This window comes from Gordionus sp. m RMFG-2023, chromosome 1 (genome assembly GCF_954871325.1).
Source record: "Gordionus sp. m RMFG-2023 chromosome 1, tfGorSpeb1-WG-v2, whole genome shotgun sequence".
Classification (NCBI taxonomy): domain Eukaryota; kingdom Metazoa; phylum Nematomorpha; class Gordioida; order Chordodea; family Parachordodidae; genus Gordionus; species Gordionus sp. m RMFG-2023.
The window spans coordinates 93,139,706-93,151,428 of NC_088775.1; the positions used below are offsets into that span (position 1 = coordinate 93,139,706).

Consider the following 11,723-nt stretch of genomic DNA (forward strand, 5'->3'; position numbering starts at 1 on the left):
AGGCCCTTATACAATTGTTAAAATTGTTAATAGTAAATTTATTATTTTTTAACAAAATATTTATACATATTTAGGCAATGTAGAATTATCCTCTTCAACAGGAAAAATTAGGCTAATATAAGTAATTTAAAGCACTATATAGAGGGGAACAAAGGTATTATTTAAATATATGAATATAACTTTTTTTAATGGTAAAGATACAGTCAAAAAAATTGCACATTGTGAAACTATAGAGGGTGTTCAAGATCAAGGTAATATCAGTTTATTCATAAAATAATATTGAACAAATAATTAAGTTTGGAGGCTTCTTAAAACTATAGGTGGAGAAGGAGAAGGTAAACAAATGCATTTGGGAAAAAGGAAAATATATTTTTAATTATTATATTTTCATTAGAAGAAGCACTATTTAAAGAAATGTCCTGTGGAATAAAAGTTTCAGGAGAAAGTTTTATTTTTTAAAAATTGAAAAATTTTTATTTTTGATAAATCTAAAATTCTAGGGTTGGAATTTAGAAAGGAGGATACTAAAATAAAAAGTGTCAAGAGAAAGGGTATAATATATAAAATTATTTAATATATTTTTTTGGATACAGATACTTTTGGTGAAGATCCAATAATAGCTATTAAAAGTATAGTGAGAGAGGAAGGATATATAGGTGTACAAGATCAGGGTAGTAATATTTATAAATAAATGTTATTATTTAATTATCAAATTTAGATGACCAAATTATTGTGGAAGCAATAATACCAAAAGAAAATTGGTGAACTTTTTCTGCCAACAACAAGGAACTGGAATGTATATCTCTAAACGGTTCAATCAAAGTAATTGGAGGTTATCCCAAGATAAAATGTGGTATATTAAAAGAGATTTTCACAACAGATCATATTGTGGGTGATGGGAACTGTTTTTTTAGGTTAGTATCTATATATAATATTTAAATATTTACCATGTTTATAGGTGTATAAGTCAAGAGATATCAAATAGCCAGGAAAATTATAATTACCTTAGGAGGAATGCGTTCTTTTTATGAGGAGCGAAGATTTCAAATTGAAAATGGGAAAATTTATAGGATATCCTGTAGAGGAATACCTACAGAAATGTTATGGAAACGGTGTCTGGGCAACAGAGGTAGAAATATTATCTATGGCCACATTGTTATAGACAAATATATTAATCTATACCCAATATAAGTGGGCTTATTATTCGCCCATGAAATTTTTTATTAATATTAAAATATTTAAAGAAAATATTTATTTATGCAATGTAAATAACAATCATTTTGTTAGAATTATATCAATGTGATTATCTATTTTAATATTTTTATTCCATTATATTTATTCTCTATATTTTTATTAATAGTTATTTTTATAAAAAGTACAATAGTTTGACATCCTTTTTATAAGTTGAATTCTATTCAATTGCAAATTTAAATTATATTTATTGCATTTTATATTTTTTTTAATACTTCATCTTTTTCTTAAATGTTATTCAATTGCGAATTTATACAATATATTTATTGCATTTTATATTTTTTATTAATAGTTATTTTTATAAAAAAAACAACAATAGTTAGCCATCTTTTTGATGAGTTAAGTCCTATTCTATTGCTAATTTATATTATATAGCTTTTTATATTTTTTATTAATAGATATTTTTATAAAAAGTACGATATTGAATCATTTGATGAATGATATGTAATTTATATTTAAATATGAATAAATATAACCTACCATGTGTATATAGATTTCAATCAAACTTTTTTAAAATTAAGCTCTGACGTTTTCGACGTTAAATTATTTATAGGTATAACTTAGATATTAATATAACTAAATATCAGAAATTAAAATATTATCTATCTCATAAATTTCAATATTAGAAAATTTTAATTATTTATCACTCATAAGAGTCTATATGCTAAACATATAAACTTTAAGCATCACCTGTCAGTCATAAGTGTTAATATTGCAATATATAAACTTTTAACATTGCACGTAAGTCTTAAATGTCAGTATTACTAAATAATAGAAACTTTTTAACATTACATGTCAGTTATTAATGTCAATATTACTAAATAATAGAAAATGTTAACATTACATGTCAGTCATAAATGTCAGTATTACTAAATAATAGAAACTTTTAACATTACATGTCAGTCATAAATGTCAATATTATTAAATATTAGAAACTTTTAACATTACATGTCAGTCAAACGTCAATCATAAATGTCAGTATTACTAAAGGGAGTTAATTTAAATTTAAGTTAAAATATCACGTTACACCGTACGCACTTAAGAAAAATATGTCGTCGTCAACGTTAAAAAAATAAATGTAAGTCACCATTCATTTAAACATATGTTTACTTAATATTTTTGAACGTGTGATTGAGAGGAGAAACAGAGATTCCTAAAATATAATGTCGGGTACTGATACTGATGAATTTATGAGTGCCGATGAAAAGGAAAATTTAACAGATGATAAAGAAAAGGAAATCAATGAAAAGACACATTTTACACCAAGTAACATTGAAAAGAAAATGAATGAAAAGAATAGTTCTAATATACCTTGTAATTTATCAGGAAATTTAGATAAAAGCAAGAAAAAAGCAGCTAAATTGGATGAAGGAGGAATTGAAAATAAAAACACTTCAAATAAAAGACATTTAAAGAATAAAAAATTTAACAAAAGCAATAACAATGATACAGCTGATATAATTGATATTTCATCAAATCAAGTATCTAAAAATGATAATAATATAGATTCCAGTAGTAATGAAAATGTCAAAAAATTAGATTTTACCAAAGGAGAAGAAATTAATAAAAATGAAAAAGCCTTGAATGAAGGTATAAATATGAAAGCCAAATATGAAAAGGTAACTATTACTCAAAACAAAACTGATCATATAAATTCTACAGTTCCCGAAGATAATCAATGCATTTTAAAAGATGAAGAAAAAGATGTACCCACAGACAAAGGGATAAATGATAGCCTTTCGAATACATTTGGCACTGAAACATGCAAATCTCAAGAGAAGAAAAATTTAATAGAAACCAATCAAAACCTCTCATCTGGAGGAGATTCATTTTTCAGTATGTTCTCAGAGATTTCAAATCTGACTAATCATCTATCCAAAAATATTAATACAATATTAGAATCTGTGGAGAAGACTATGTCTATTCCTTCACCAGAACTTCTAGCCCAAGATTCAAAAAATTTACCCAATATTGGTACATAAATAAATTTTTAAATAGTTATATATATATATACTCTTAATATGTTCATTCCTATTTTATATAATAAATTATGGCACATATCTAGAGATCTTCATTAGTAACGTCATTATATTTTGTATTTCTCTGCAAAAATGTTACTTTTGCACAAAGTTTGAGAAAATAATATCAAGATTTTTTTTGTAAAATCTTTGAAAATCCAAAAATTGAAGGAATTCTAGGCAAAATTTGACTAAAAGCTACAGCATTCTCAAGATGAAATTTTTTTTAAAAAAATGATCTTTGTTGTAAAAATTTTTAAATTATAGTTATTGTAAGTCTCGACTCAAATTTTATTTGTTAATAAAACAAAATTATTTATATATAAAAATTCTCTATTTCAGTATGTATTTAAATTACAATTGTATGATATATCTAACTAACTAAAAACCAGGGGTGTGAACCCTTTGTCAAAAAAAGAGAAGTGTTTAGGGTTTGGAGAACATAATAAATTATAAAAAATAAACATAGTATAAATAATGGTAGGTGTATCAGGGATTTTGTTAAAGCGGGTGGTGGATTATTAGATGAGGTCTTCCTCATAAATTCTATTGGAGATCTTTAGGTCCCACATATTTTTAGGCCTTTGGCTCTATTGGATTTTTATAAAAATAAAATTTTCATCTCTAATTTACTAACTTTTTTTTCTAATAATTTATATAATGACTAGCCTTGTTTAAAAAAAAATCTGATGTGATATTTCAGTAGTACATCTCTGAACATATGTTTTATGTTTGTCGGTTCTAGGGTTGGCAGCGACTTGGTCAATTGACCAATTAGATTACTGTCAAATACTCTAAAAAAAATTTTTAAGGTATGATCACAATGCCGCGTATTTATTAGATCCCCAATATTAAATGGGCGCATCTTACTGGTGGCGAGTTTAACTAATCACGTGATATATTCAAGAATTAGACATTTTTACGAGACGGTCATAGGATCAAAGTATTTTGATCGATATCATAAAATTTAGGCAGTAAAGGGCGGCATATTTGATGATATGCTAAATTTGTTGGGAAGCAGTAACTTTTTCCACAATAAACAATCTCAGATTTCGATCCCAAAATGGTTAAGTGGGCTTTGCCCATCAAGGGAACTGACATTTTACCAACAGTTCCTAGTTCCACCAATCAGCGAATAACTCGAAAACAGGAAATTTGATTAAAAAAAATATCTAAGATAATAATAAAAATATAAGTTAAAGAGTAAACAAAATAATTAAAGCGTTACATTATTTCGTTACTTTTTAAATATCATAATTTTTTTTTAGCAAAAAGTATAGCCATTTATTATATTATTTATACTTACCTAATTTTTTTTTTTTAAATTTCTTACATGACGTTTTCCCCCTATCCTATCGAAATGTAAATATAATATTTTTATTTTTATCATTATTCTTCAAGATAAACCAGCGCAAGCGCAAACCAAGAAAGAAGCAACTTACTCGCTTCAAGATAAACTAGCGCAAGCGCAGACCAAGAAAGAAGCAACTTACTCGCTTCAAGATAAACCAGCACAAGTGCAGACCAAGAAAGAAGCAACTTATACGCCCAGCTTCATATCAAACATGGTAAGATGAAAAAATTCAATCACGATTAAATATATTCGATATATTAGCATTTTTATTACAGATTTATTTATCGTTTTTAATTAAAGAAAAATATGTTCTATTTACAGACCAAAATAATTTACTTTGTTGTTTATACTAATAAACATATAAATTTTACTAGTTCTCCTAGTGGAGCGATCAGTAAAGAAAATATAAAATAAAAAAAAATACTAATCTACTCCTGATTAATATTTACCAAATTTTAAATGCATGCCAATTGTAACTCCCCAAGAAAAATGTATCGGAATTTTTTTAAAAAAAATTCACTTTAAAAAAAAATGAAGTAATGTAAATTTTTATAGTTATTTAACCGAAAATTTTTTTTTTTTAAAATTATTCGAAACAAATTTTTTTTAAAATATACCCGGGCCTAAAATTTTTTTTAAAACAAACATCCGGGCCCGGCCTTATATTTTATAACCCAATATTTGAAATCGCCAATATTCTCTATAAAAATCAAAAAATAAATATAATATATTTTTGAAAAAAAGAATCCGGGCCGGAAAATATAAAACCCGGGTCGGACCGAAGAATATTTTTGAAAAAAAGAATCCGGGCCGGAAAATATAAAACCCGGGTCGGACCGAAGAATATTTTTGAAAAATAGAATCCGGCCCGGAAAATATAAAACCCGGGTCGGACCGAAGAATATTTTTGAAAAAAAATCCGGGCCGGAAAATATATAACCCGGGTCGGACCGAAGAATATTTTTGAAAAAAAGAATCCGGGCCGGAAAATATAAAACCCGGGTCGGACCGAAGAATATTTTTGAAAAAAAGAATCCGGGCCGGAAAATATAAAACCCGGGTCGGACCGAAGAATCTTTTTGAAAAAAAGAATCCGGGCCGGAAAATATAAAACCCGGGTCGGACCGAAGAATATTTTTGAAAAAAAGAATCCGGGCCGGAAAATATAAAACCCGGGTCGGACCGAAGAATATTTTTGAAAAAAAGAATCCGGGCCGGAAAATATAAAACCCGGGTCGGACCGAAGAATCTTTTTGAAAAAAAGAATCCGGGCCGGAAAATATAAAACCCGGGTCGGACCGAAGAATATTTTTGAAAAAAAGAATCCGGGCCGGAAAATATAAAACCCGGGTCGGACCGAAGAATCTTTTTGAAAAAAAGAATCCGGGCCGGAAAATATAAAACCCGGGTCGGACCGAAGAATATTTTTGAAAAAAAGAATCCGCGCCGGAAAATGGTAATCCATCTTTAAATGAATAAAACGAAAGAAAAGAAAATATTTTTTAGGCATAAAAAACCGCGAATAAATAATGGGGAAAAAAACAAGCTTCCGCACAATATTCTGAGCATTTTTCAACTGTCAATTAATGATGTTAGATCCGTCACGTGAGAATTATGCGTGTGGTAAATCGAGTTATCACCTCACTCATCCCAAGTTGGCCCCCAATTTAATATCGGATCGGACCCAATATTTTATCCGGTATCCGCCTATGTTTTTAATAAATAAATTGATACTCGACTTGATACAAGATAATGGTGAATATAAATTAACTAACTTACACATTAAAAGGGGGGGGGTTTTATTGGGCATCCTTGTGTACACACACATTTTATCTCCCAATCTTTAAAAATCTGGGGGGGGGGGTTAGGTAAAACTGAAGCGGATCCATCCTCCCGCGTCAGCTGTTTCGCTATTATCGCGATTCCGAAAACGCGTTACGTTTTAATTCACGCTTTTGGGAATGTCGGAAAATGTTCACCAATAACCCAAGGCGGTTCATTTATCCGCAATGTTCTACCATAAGCTACATCCCCGGCTTATACTAATAAATTAATTGTGTAATTGTATCTAAACAATTCTCCTTCATATACAGGGTAAAAGAGTATTTTCGCATGGGATAGATGCCTTAGAAATGCTCGGAAAGAAAACTCTGGAAGCCCTGGACAACACCGAATCGCCTCAAACGACGTCGTCATCGTCAAATTTTAACGAAAAGATCAAATTGTTCGAGAGAGATTATTTCGGGAATCAAACGCTCTCCCAAATGCTCAAAGAGGTTTCGGTATCGAATGGCCCGTCAAATAATGCCAAAGTTTATTTATATAATTGAAAGAAAGAACGAACGAAAGAACGAAAGAAAGAAAGAAAAAAAGAAAGAAAGGAAAGAAATAATATTATAATAATGATATATAATTCAAATAACTTATTAATATTATATAGAATTCCAATGGACATCCTGACCTGAGCTCCTATTTCCATAGTCCAACTTTGATCGAATTGATGGAGAGTAGTCCAGGTGATACAATTTTTTTTAGCGCCAATTCTATAAAAATTTTTTTTGTATATTCAATAAATATCGTGGATCGGCACAAACATGCGTTGAGGTTTATATAGAAAAAAATGGGGTAAACTTATTCATGGCGTCAAACCCGACCATGAAAAAAAGTTACAAAACGATCGGGCAGATATTTAAAAAACCGACTCGGTACCGGTTTTTGAAATACCCGAAATCTTTCCGGAGACGAAAGTTATCGGATTTTTTTCGAGGAGCACGGACGAAGGTAGCGGTTCGCTAGACTCGACCCGCGGATGGGGAAATCGTAGATTATCTTATGAATAAATCATGATTTGATTGATTGTATGTATTGTAACTTTACTAAGATTTTTGTTTATGGAATGGTCGGGAACAGAGTTACAGAAATGGGTTGAATTAACCAAAAAACCCACACTAAGAACATTTTAAGAAAACAGTGAACATAATAGAAGAATATTCGAAACCGGAAATGGAATCCTTTTTTTTAGTCTAACTTCCAACTACTCGGCATTGAATCTCGACTTTGTTTTAAATTGTGAAATAAAAAAAAAATATCGATGGTGGGAATGGGGATTTTTCCTTTTTCTCTCCTGACCTAACTGGTATAGTTTTAAAACCGGACCGGTTTTGTGAATATCGATAATAATTGACAAAAAAATCCATTTATTTCTAAATTCTATTAACTAAAAACTCTTATATCACTTACAGACTTCGTTCAATTTCAGGCCTTGGAGATGCTGTCCAAGCAATCTCTCCAGAAATACAGCAAATTAGCTACCAACAACAGTAAAATCGTTTTCATATTATTCTCGTATATTTACAGAAGAGATTTTCTTCATTTAAAGGCCTTTTTTTTTGTTCCATGAATCTTATAACATATCAGTGTACCGTGTGATATTATTAATCTAGTCTAGTTTCTCGATATTCAAAACTAGTGTTGTTAAACGCCTCTTTGTGAGACGAATTTAAAAAACGGCTAACTCAAGCATCAAAATTTCGATAATATATGTCTAGACCTTTGTTCCTTCTATGAGCTAAATCTTCAGGCTTAGGTGATATTTTTCTGGATGAAGTATCGAGTTAGCCGTTTTTAGAAATCGGCTCAAAATGAGCCGTTTAACAACACTAATCAAAACACTATACATATATATTTAACTGTAATAATATTAGATATTCCTTCCTAAAATACGAATTTTTTATAATGAAGAGTGAATAATTTATTCATGACCCTTGGCATTAGCAAGAAAGAAAATCTTTCTTTATGTAAACTTCTATATAAAGGCATATACCGATATCAAATGATTCGATTTTTTTAAATTTATGCAAACATATAAGGTCCCTTCATCGAAGATGAATTTGACGAAATATTGTCCCCGAGGAACGAAGAAGCAACGATCCCACCCCAAGATCTTAAAAAATTTGAAGAATTTATCGAAAGATTGACCGAATTGAATTCTAGTTTGTTCCCGATTGACACCATTGACAGCATGTCTAAAAGCGTCGTTAACGTTTTCAATAAACTGTTAGCGGTAAAACGAAATTCAATTAATTTTTATCACAATTCTTTTCGGATCTCTTTTTATTTCATTTTCCCCCGTTTTTCTTTCTTTCATTCATTTATTTACCTTTTTCCAATCTTTCTTTCATTCATTTATTTATTTTCCTTTTTTTTCCCGTCTTTCTTTCTTTCTTTCATTTATTTATTTATTTTGTGGAGTTATAAATATATACTGTGTCTAGTATTTTCACGATTTAAAAATATTTAACTCGTAAAAAAAATATATTTTCTATCTACAAAGATGATAAGAAAAATATCAAGAATTTTTGCTAGTATTGGGTGTTAGTAGTTACCCTGCTCGACCTGGGTATATTTAAAAAAACTAAAATACGGACCGGCCCGACCCTGGCCGGGCTTAGGGCCGGACCTGCAGGTCTCTTTGGAGAGCCGTTTAATAAGCACATCTTATAGGCTGATAGTCTAAGAGAGAAAAAAATAATCATTTTTGCTTGCGTTGCATATATTTTTTTTTTGAAATTTAAATTTTCTCCTTATTTCCCTAGCTTATAATATACCCACAAATTTATATCCCTATTTATTTAAAACATATGTATTATATCTTGATTCCCCTAAAATCGTTTACACTAAAAACAAAAGTTTAGATTTATGTTATTATTGATTTGTATCAAGATAATAAAGGCATTTGATTTGTTTTATTCGTACTAAAAAGGCCAGCGTTCAAGTAGACCTGACCCTTAAACACCTATCCAAGTGTCTAATCGAAAACAAGGCATCCTACGACTCTATCCTACCAACGCACCAAGGACTTTCCTTGTTCTACAAAATGGATATTTATATTCCCCTCTTATCGTCGATGTCGAAATTGATGGTCGTTCAATTCGAATACTTGCATAAGGGCGGGCAAATTTTGTTGTTGCTTCCGGTCGATAGGTGCACGAAGGGAGATGTCATGTTGGGAAAAGCTAGATCGCTGCAAAAGTTAATATTATTATATTTGTCATAGTCATAACAAATATTAGAGCCAATAGATGAGAAAGAAATATATTATATATAAAAGCTAAATAAATATTTAAATATATTTGCAGAATTGTGGCCACGTTTAAAGAATTTCTACTGGATTATAATACGAAAATTATGATTGACATAAAGGAGCAACGCGTGCCTGACAATAAGGAGATATCTGACGTGATAGAAAACGTATTGAAGGAACAATGTCATATAGCCTACGATTACTTAGACAAAGCGTTGGGATGGCTGACACCTATACTCAAACTCAAAGCATTGGAGATAGAGCATCTAAATAATATTTAAAAAAATTATATATATATTGTTTTTTATATCAATCCTCGCGGAGAAAAAAAATATTTGTCATTTTTAACCTTTTGAATGAATAAGCTACAAATTTTAAATGATGGTTGTAGAGAAAAATTAGTCGTTATATATATAATAATACATATTGAAATAATGTTTTACAAGAATTTAGTTTTTTTTTCTGGAACAAATTTGATTCCTAAGTTCTCAGCTCAGCTCATTTCACCGAAGAGATACTTCGCATCTAATATCGAATCAAATTCAGCACGAAAAATTTGACACCTGACCTGCATGATCCCCCCCCCCCTCCCACATAAACACGGACATGTTGATAAGGTTATGTTTATATTTTAGAATGATAGGGTCTACATCACCGAATTTATTTTAGAATTGACAACATGACGACATTATAGCTAGGACATTGGATCGAGCTCAATGGCATTTCTCTTAAAATATATTATCGGCTGATATTTTCATTAAAACACTGATTCCTAGATGGATTTGCGGCAACATTAATTTATGTTGTTTAAATATACAATTGCTATGTGCATTCATGTCTATTTTATAAGAAGTATAAACAAACAATGGGATAAGTAATACACCTTAATTCCAAGTGCAAGTATGACATAGGTTTAAAAAATATTTGTCAAGAAATAATAATCCTAGTATAAGGTTATAGGGTTGGTTAAGGGTTAGGATTAGGATGACTAAAATAACTGATTATATATAATGATTATGGAAAAGTTATTAGCATTCTTTCATATCTCATCTTTGCATTTTTTTAACGTTCCACACTTTTTAGCGTAATTCAACATTTAGATTATAATTTTATAGATATTATATGTTCTTTCTTTCATTCCTTCCTTTCTTTCTTTCTTAGCCGTGAGTTTAGATTTTTTTTCTTAAAAATATAACTCAACTTCTTCGAAGAAAGCGTAAATAAATTAATTCGCGGCTCATTGCTTAGCGGATTTCATGCGACACGCGCGTGTAAGTTGAACCGATAGTCGATTTTTATATTTTATTTTAGTCGGTTTCTGAATATTTACTTGTAGCATATTCTAAACAAGTATGATTGTTTTGGACCAAATTATACAAAGACCTGTAGAGGTATCTTGAAGAAACCGGCCCGGCTTTATTTGAAAAAAATTCGGCCCGGTCCAGGTTTTATATTTTCCGGCCCCCGGATTTATTTTAAAAATATATTACATTTTTAATTTTTTTAGTTAATAATGGCGGTTTTAAATATTCGGACCGACCCCCGGTTTATTAAACTACACCGGATATCCAGACTGACGATGAATTCGTTAAAAGTGTAACGAAAACAGCTGGGGACGCCATTTTGATTACCCATGATCATTATATAAAATTTTTTAAACGAGAGGCCAATTTATTCTTAAGTCTGACGCAGACTTTATTAAAGAATTGCCTGATCATCGAGATAATGAGGAAGCAAGTTATCAATTTATTAGTAGTTTTTAACATGAGAATAATTACAATATGGTTTACCAAAATGGCCGGTCGAGCTGATTTGCATTTAACGACGTTTTCAAATGCATCGTCAGTCTAGGTATTACTATATGTCATTGATATTAATAAATCTATAAGCATTTATTTTGCCAGGTCTAAATAAAGGGTATTGGTGCAAATCCCCTTCCCCCCCCCCCCTTCACACATAAATTTGGAGAACGACAAAATGGTATATGTTCCACTAGGGAAAAAAAGCCGGGGGCTGC

At 30.2% G+C, this 11,723-nt stretch overlaps 1 protein-coding gene across 1 annotated transcript; it reads left to right on the forward strand.

Annotated features, from left to right (window-relative positions):
- The first annotated feature begins 2,326 nt into the window (after positions 1-2,326).
- LOC135930854 (putative uncharacterized protein DDB_G0282499) lies at positions 2,327-10,054 on the forward strand. Its single transcript, XM_065467649.1, has 8 exons — positions 2,327-3,225; positions 4,671-4,837; positions 6,717-6,935; positions 7,064-7,139; positions 7,866-7,943; positions 8,493-8,686; positions 9,386-9,654; positions 9,762-10,054. Exons 1-8 carry the CDS (start codon positions 2,415-2,417, stop codon positions 9,985-9,987), a joined length of 2,040 nt encoding a protein of 679 aa, XP_065323721.1. The 5' UTR covers positions 2,327-2,414; the 3' UTR covers positions 9,988-10,054.
- Positions 10,055-11,723: the final 1,669 nt, after the last annotated feature.

Bases quoted from the DNA above. Each gene is read 5' to 3' on its own strand.
- LOC135930854 (XM_065467649.1), top strand. From the start codon at position 2,415: ATGTCGGGTACTGATACTGATGAATTTATGAGTGCCGATGAAAAGGAA. The intron at 7,944-8,492 runs GTAAAATCGTTT...CAAACATATAAG, and splicing joins CAAATTAGCTACCAACAACA to GTCCCTTCATCGAAGATGAA. The intron at 8,687-9,385 runs GTAAAACGAAAT...CGTACTAAAAAG, and splicing joins TTTTCAATAAACTGTTAGCG to GCCAGCGTTCAAGTAGACCT.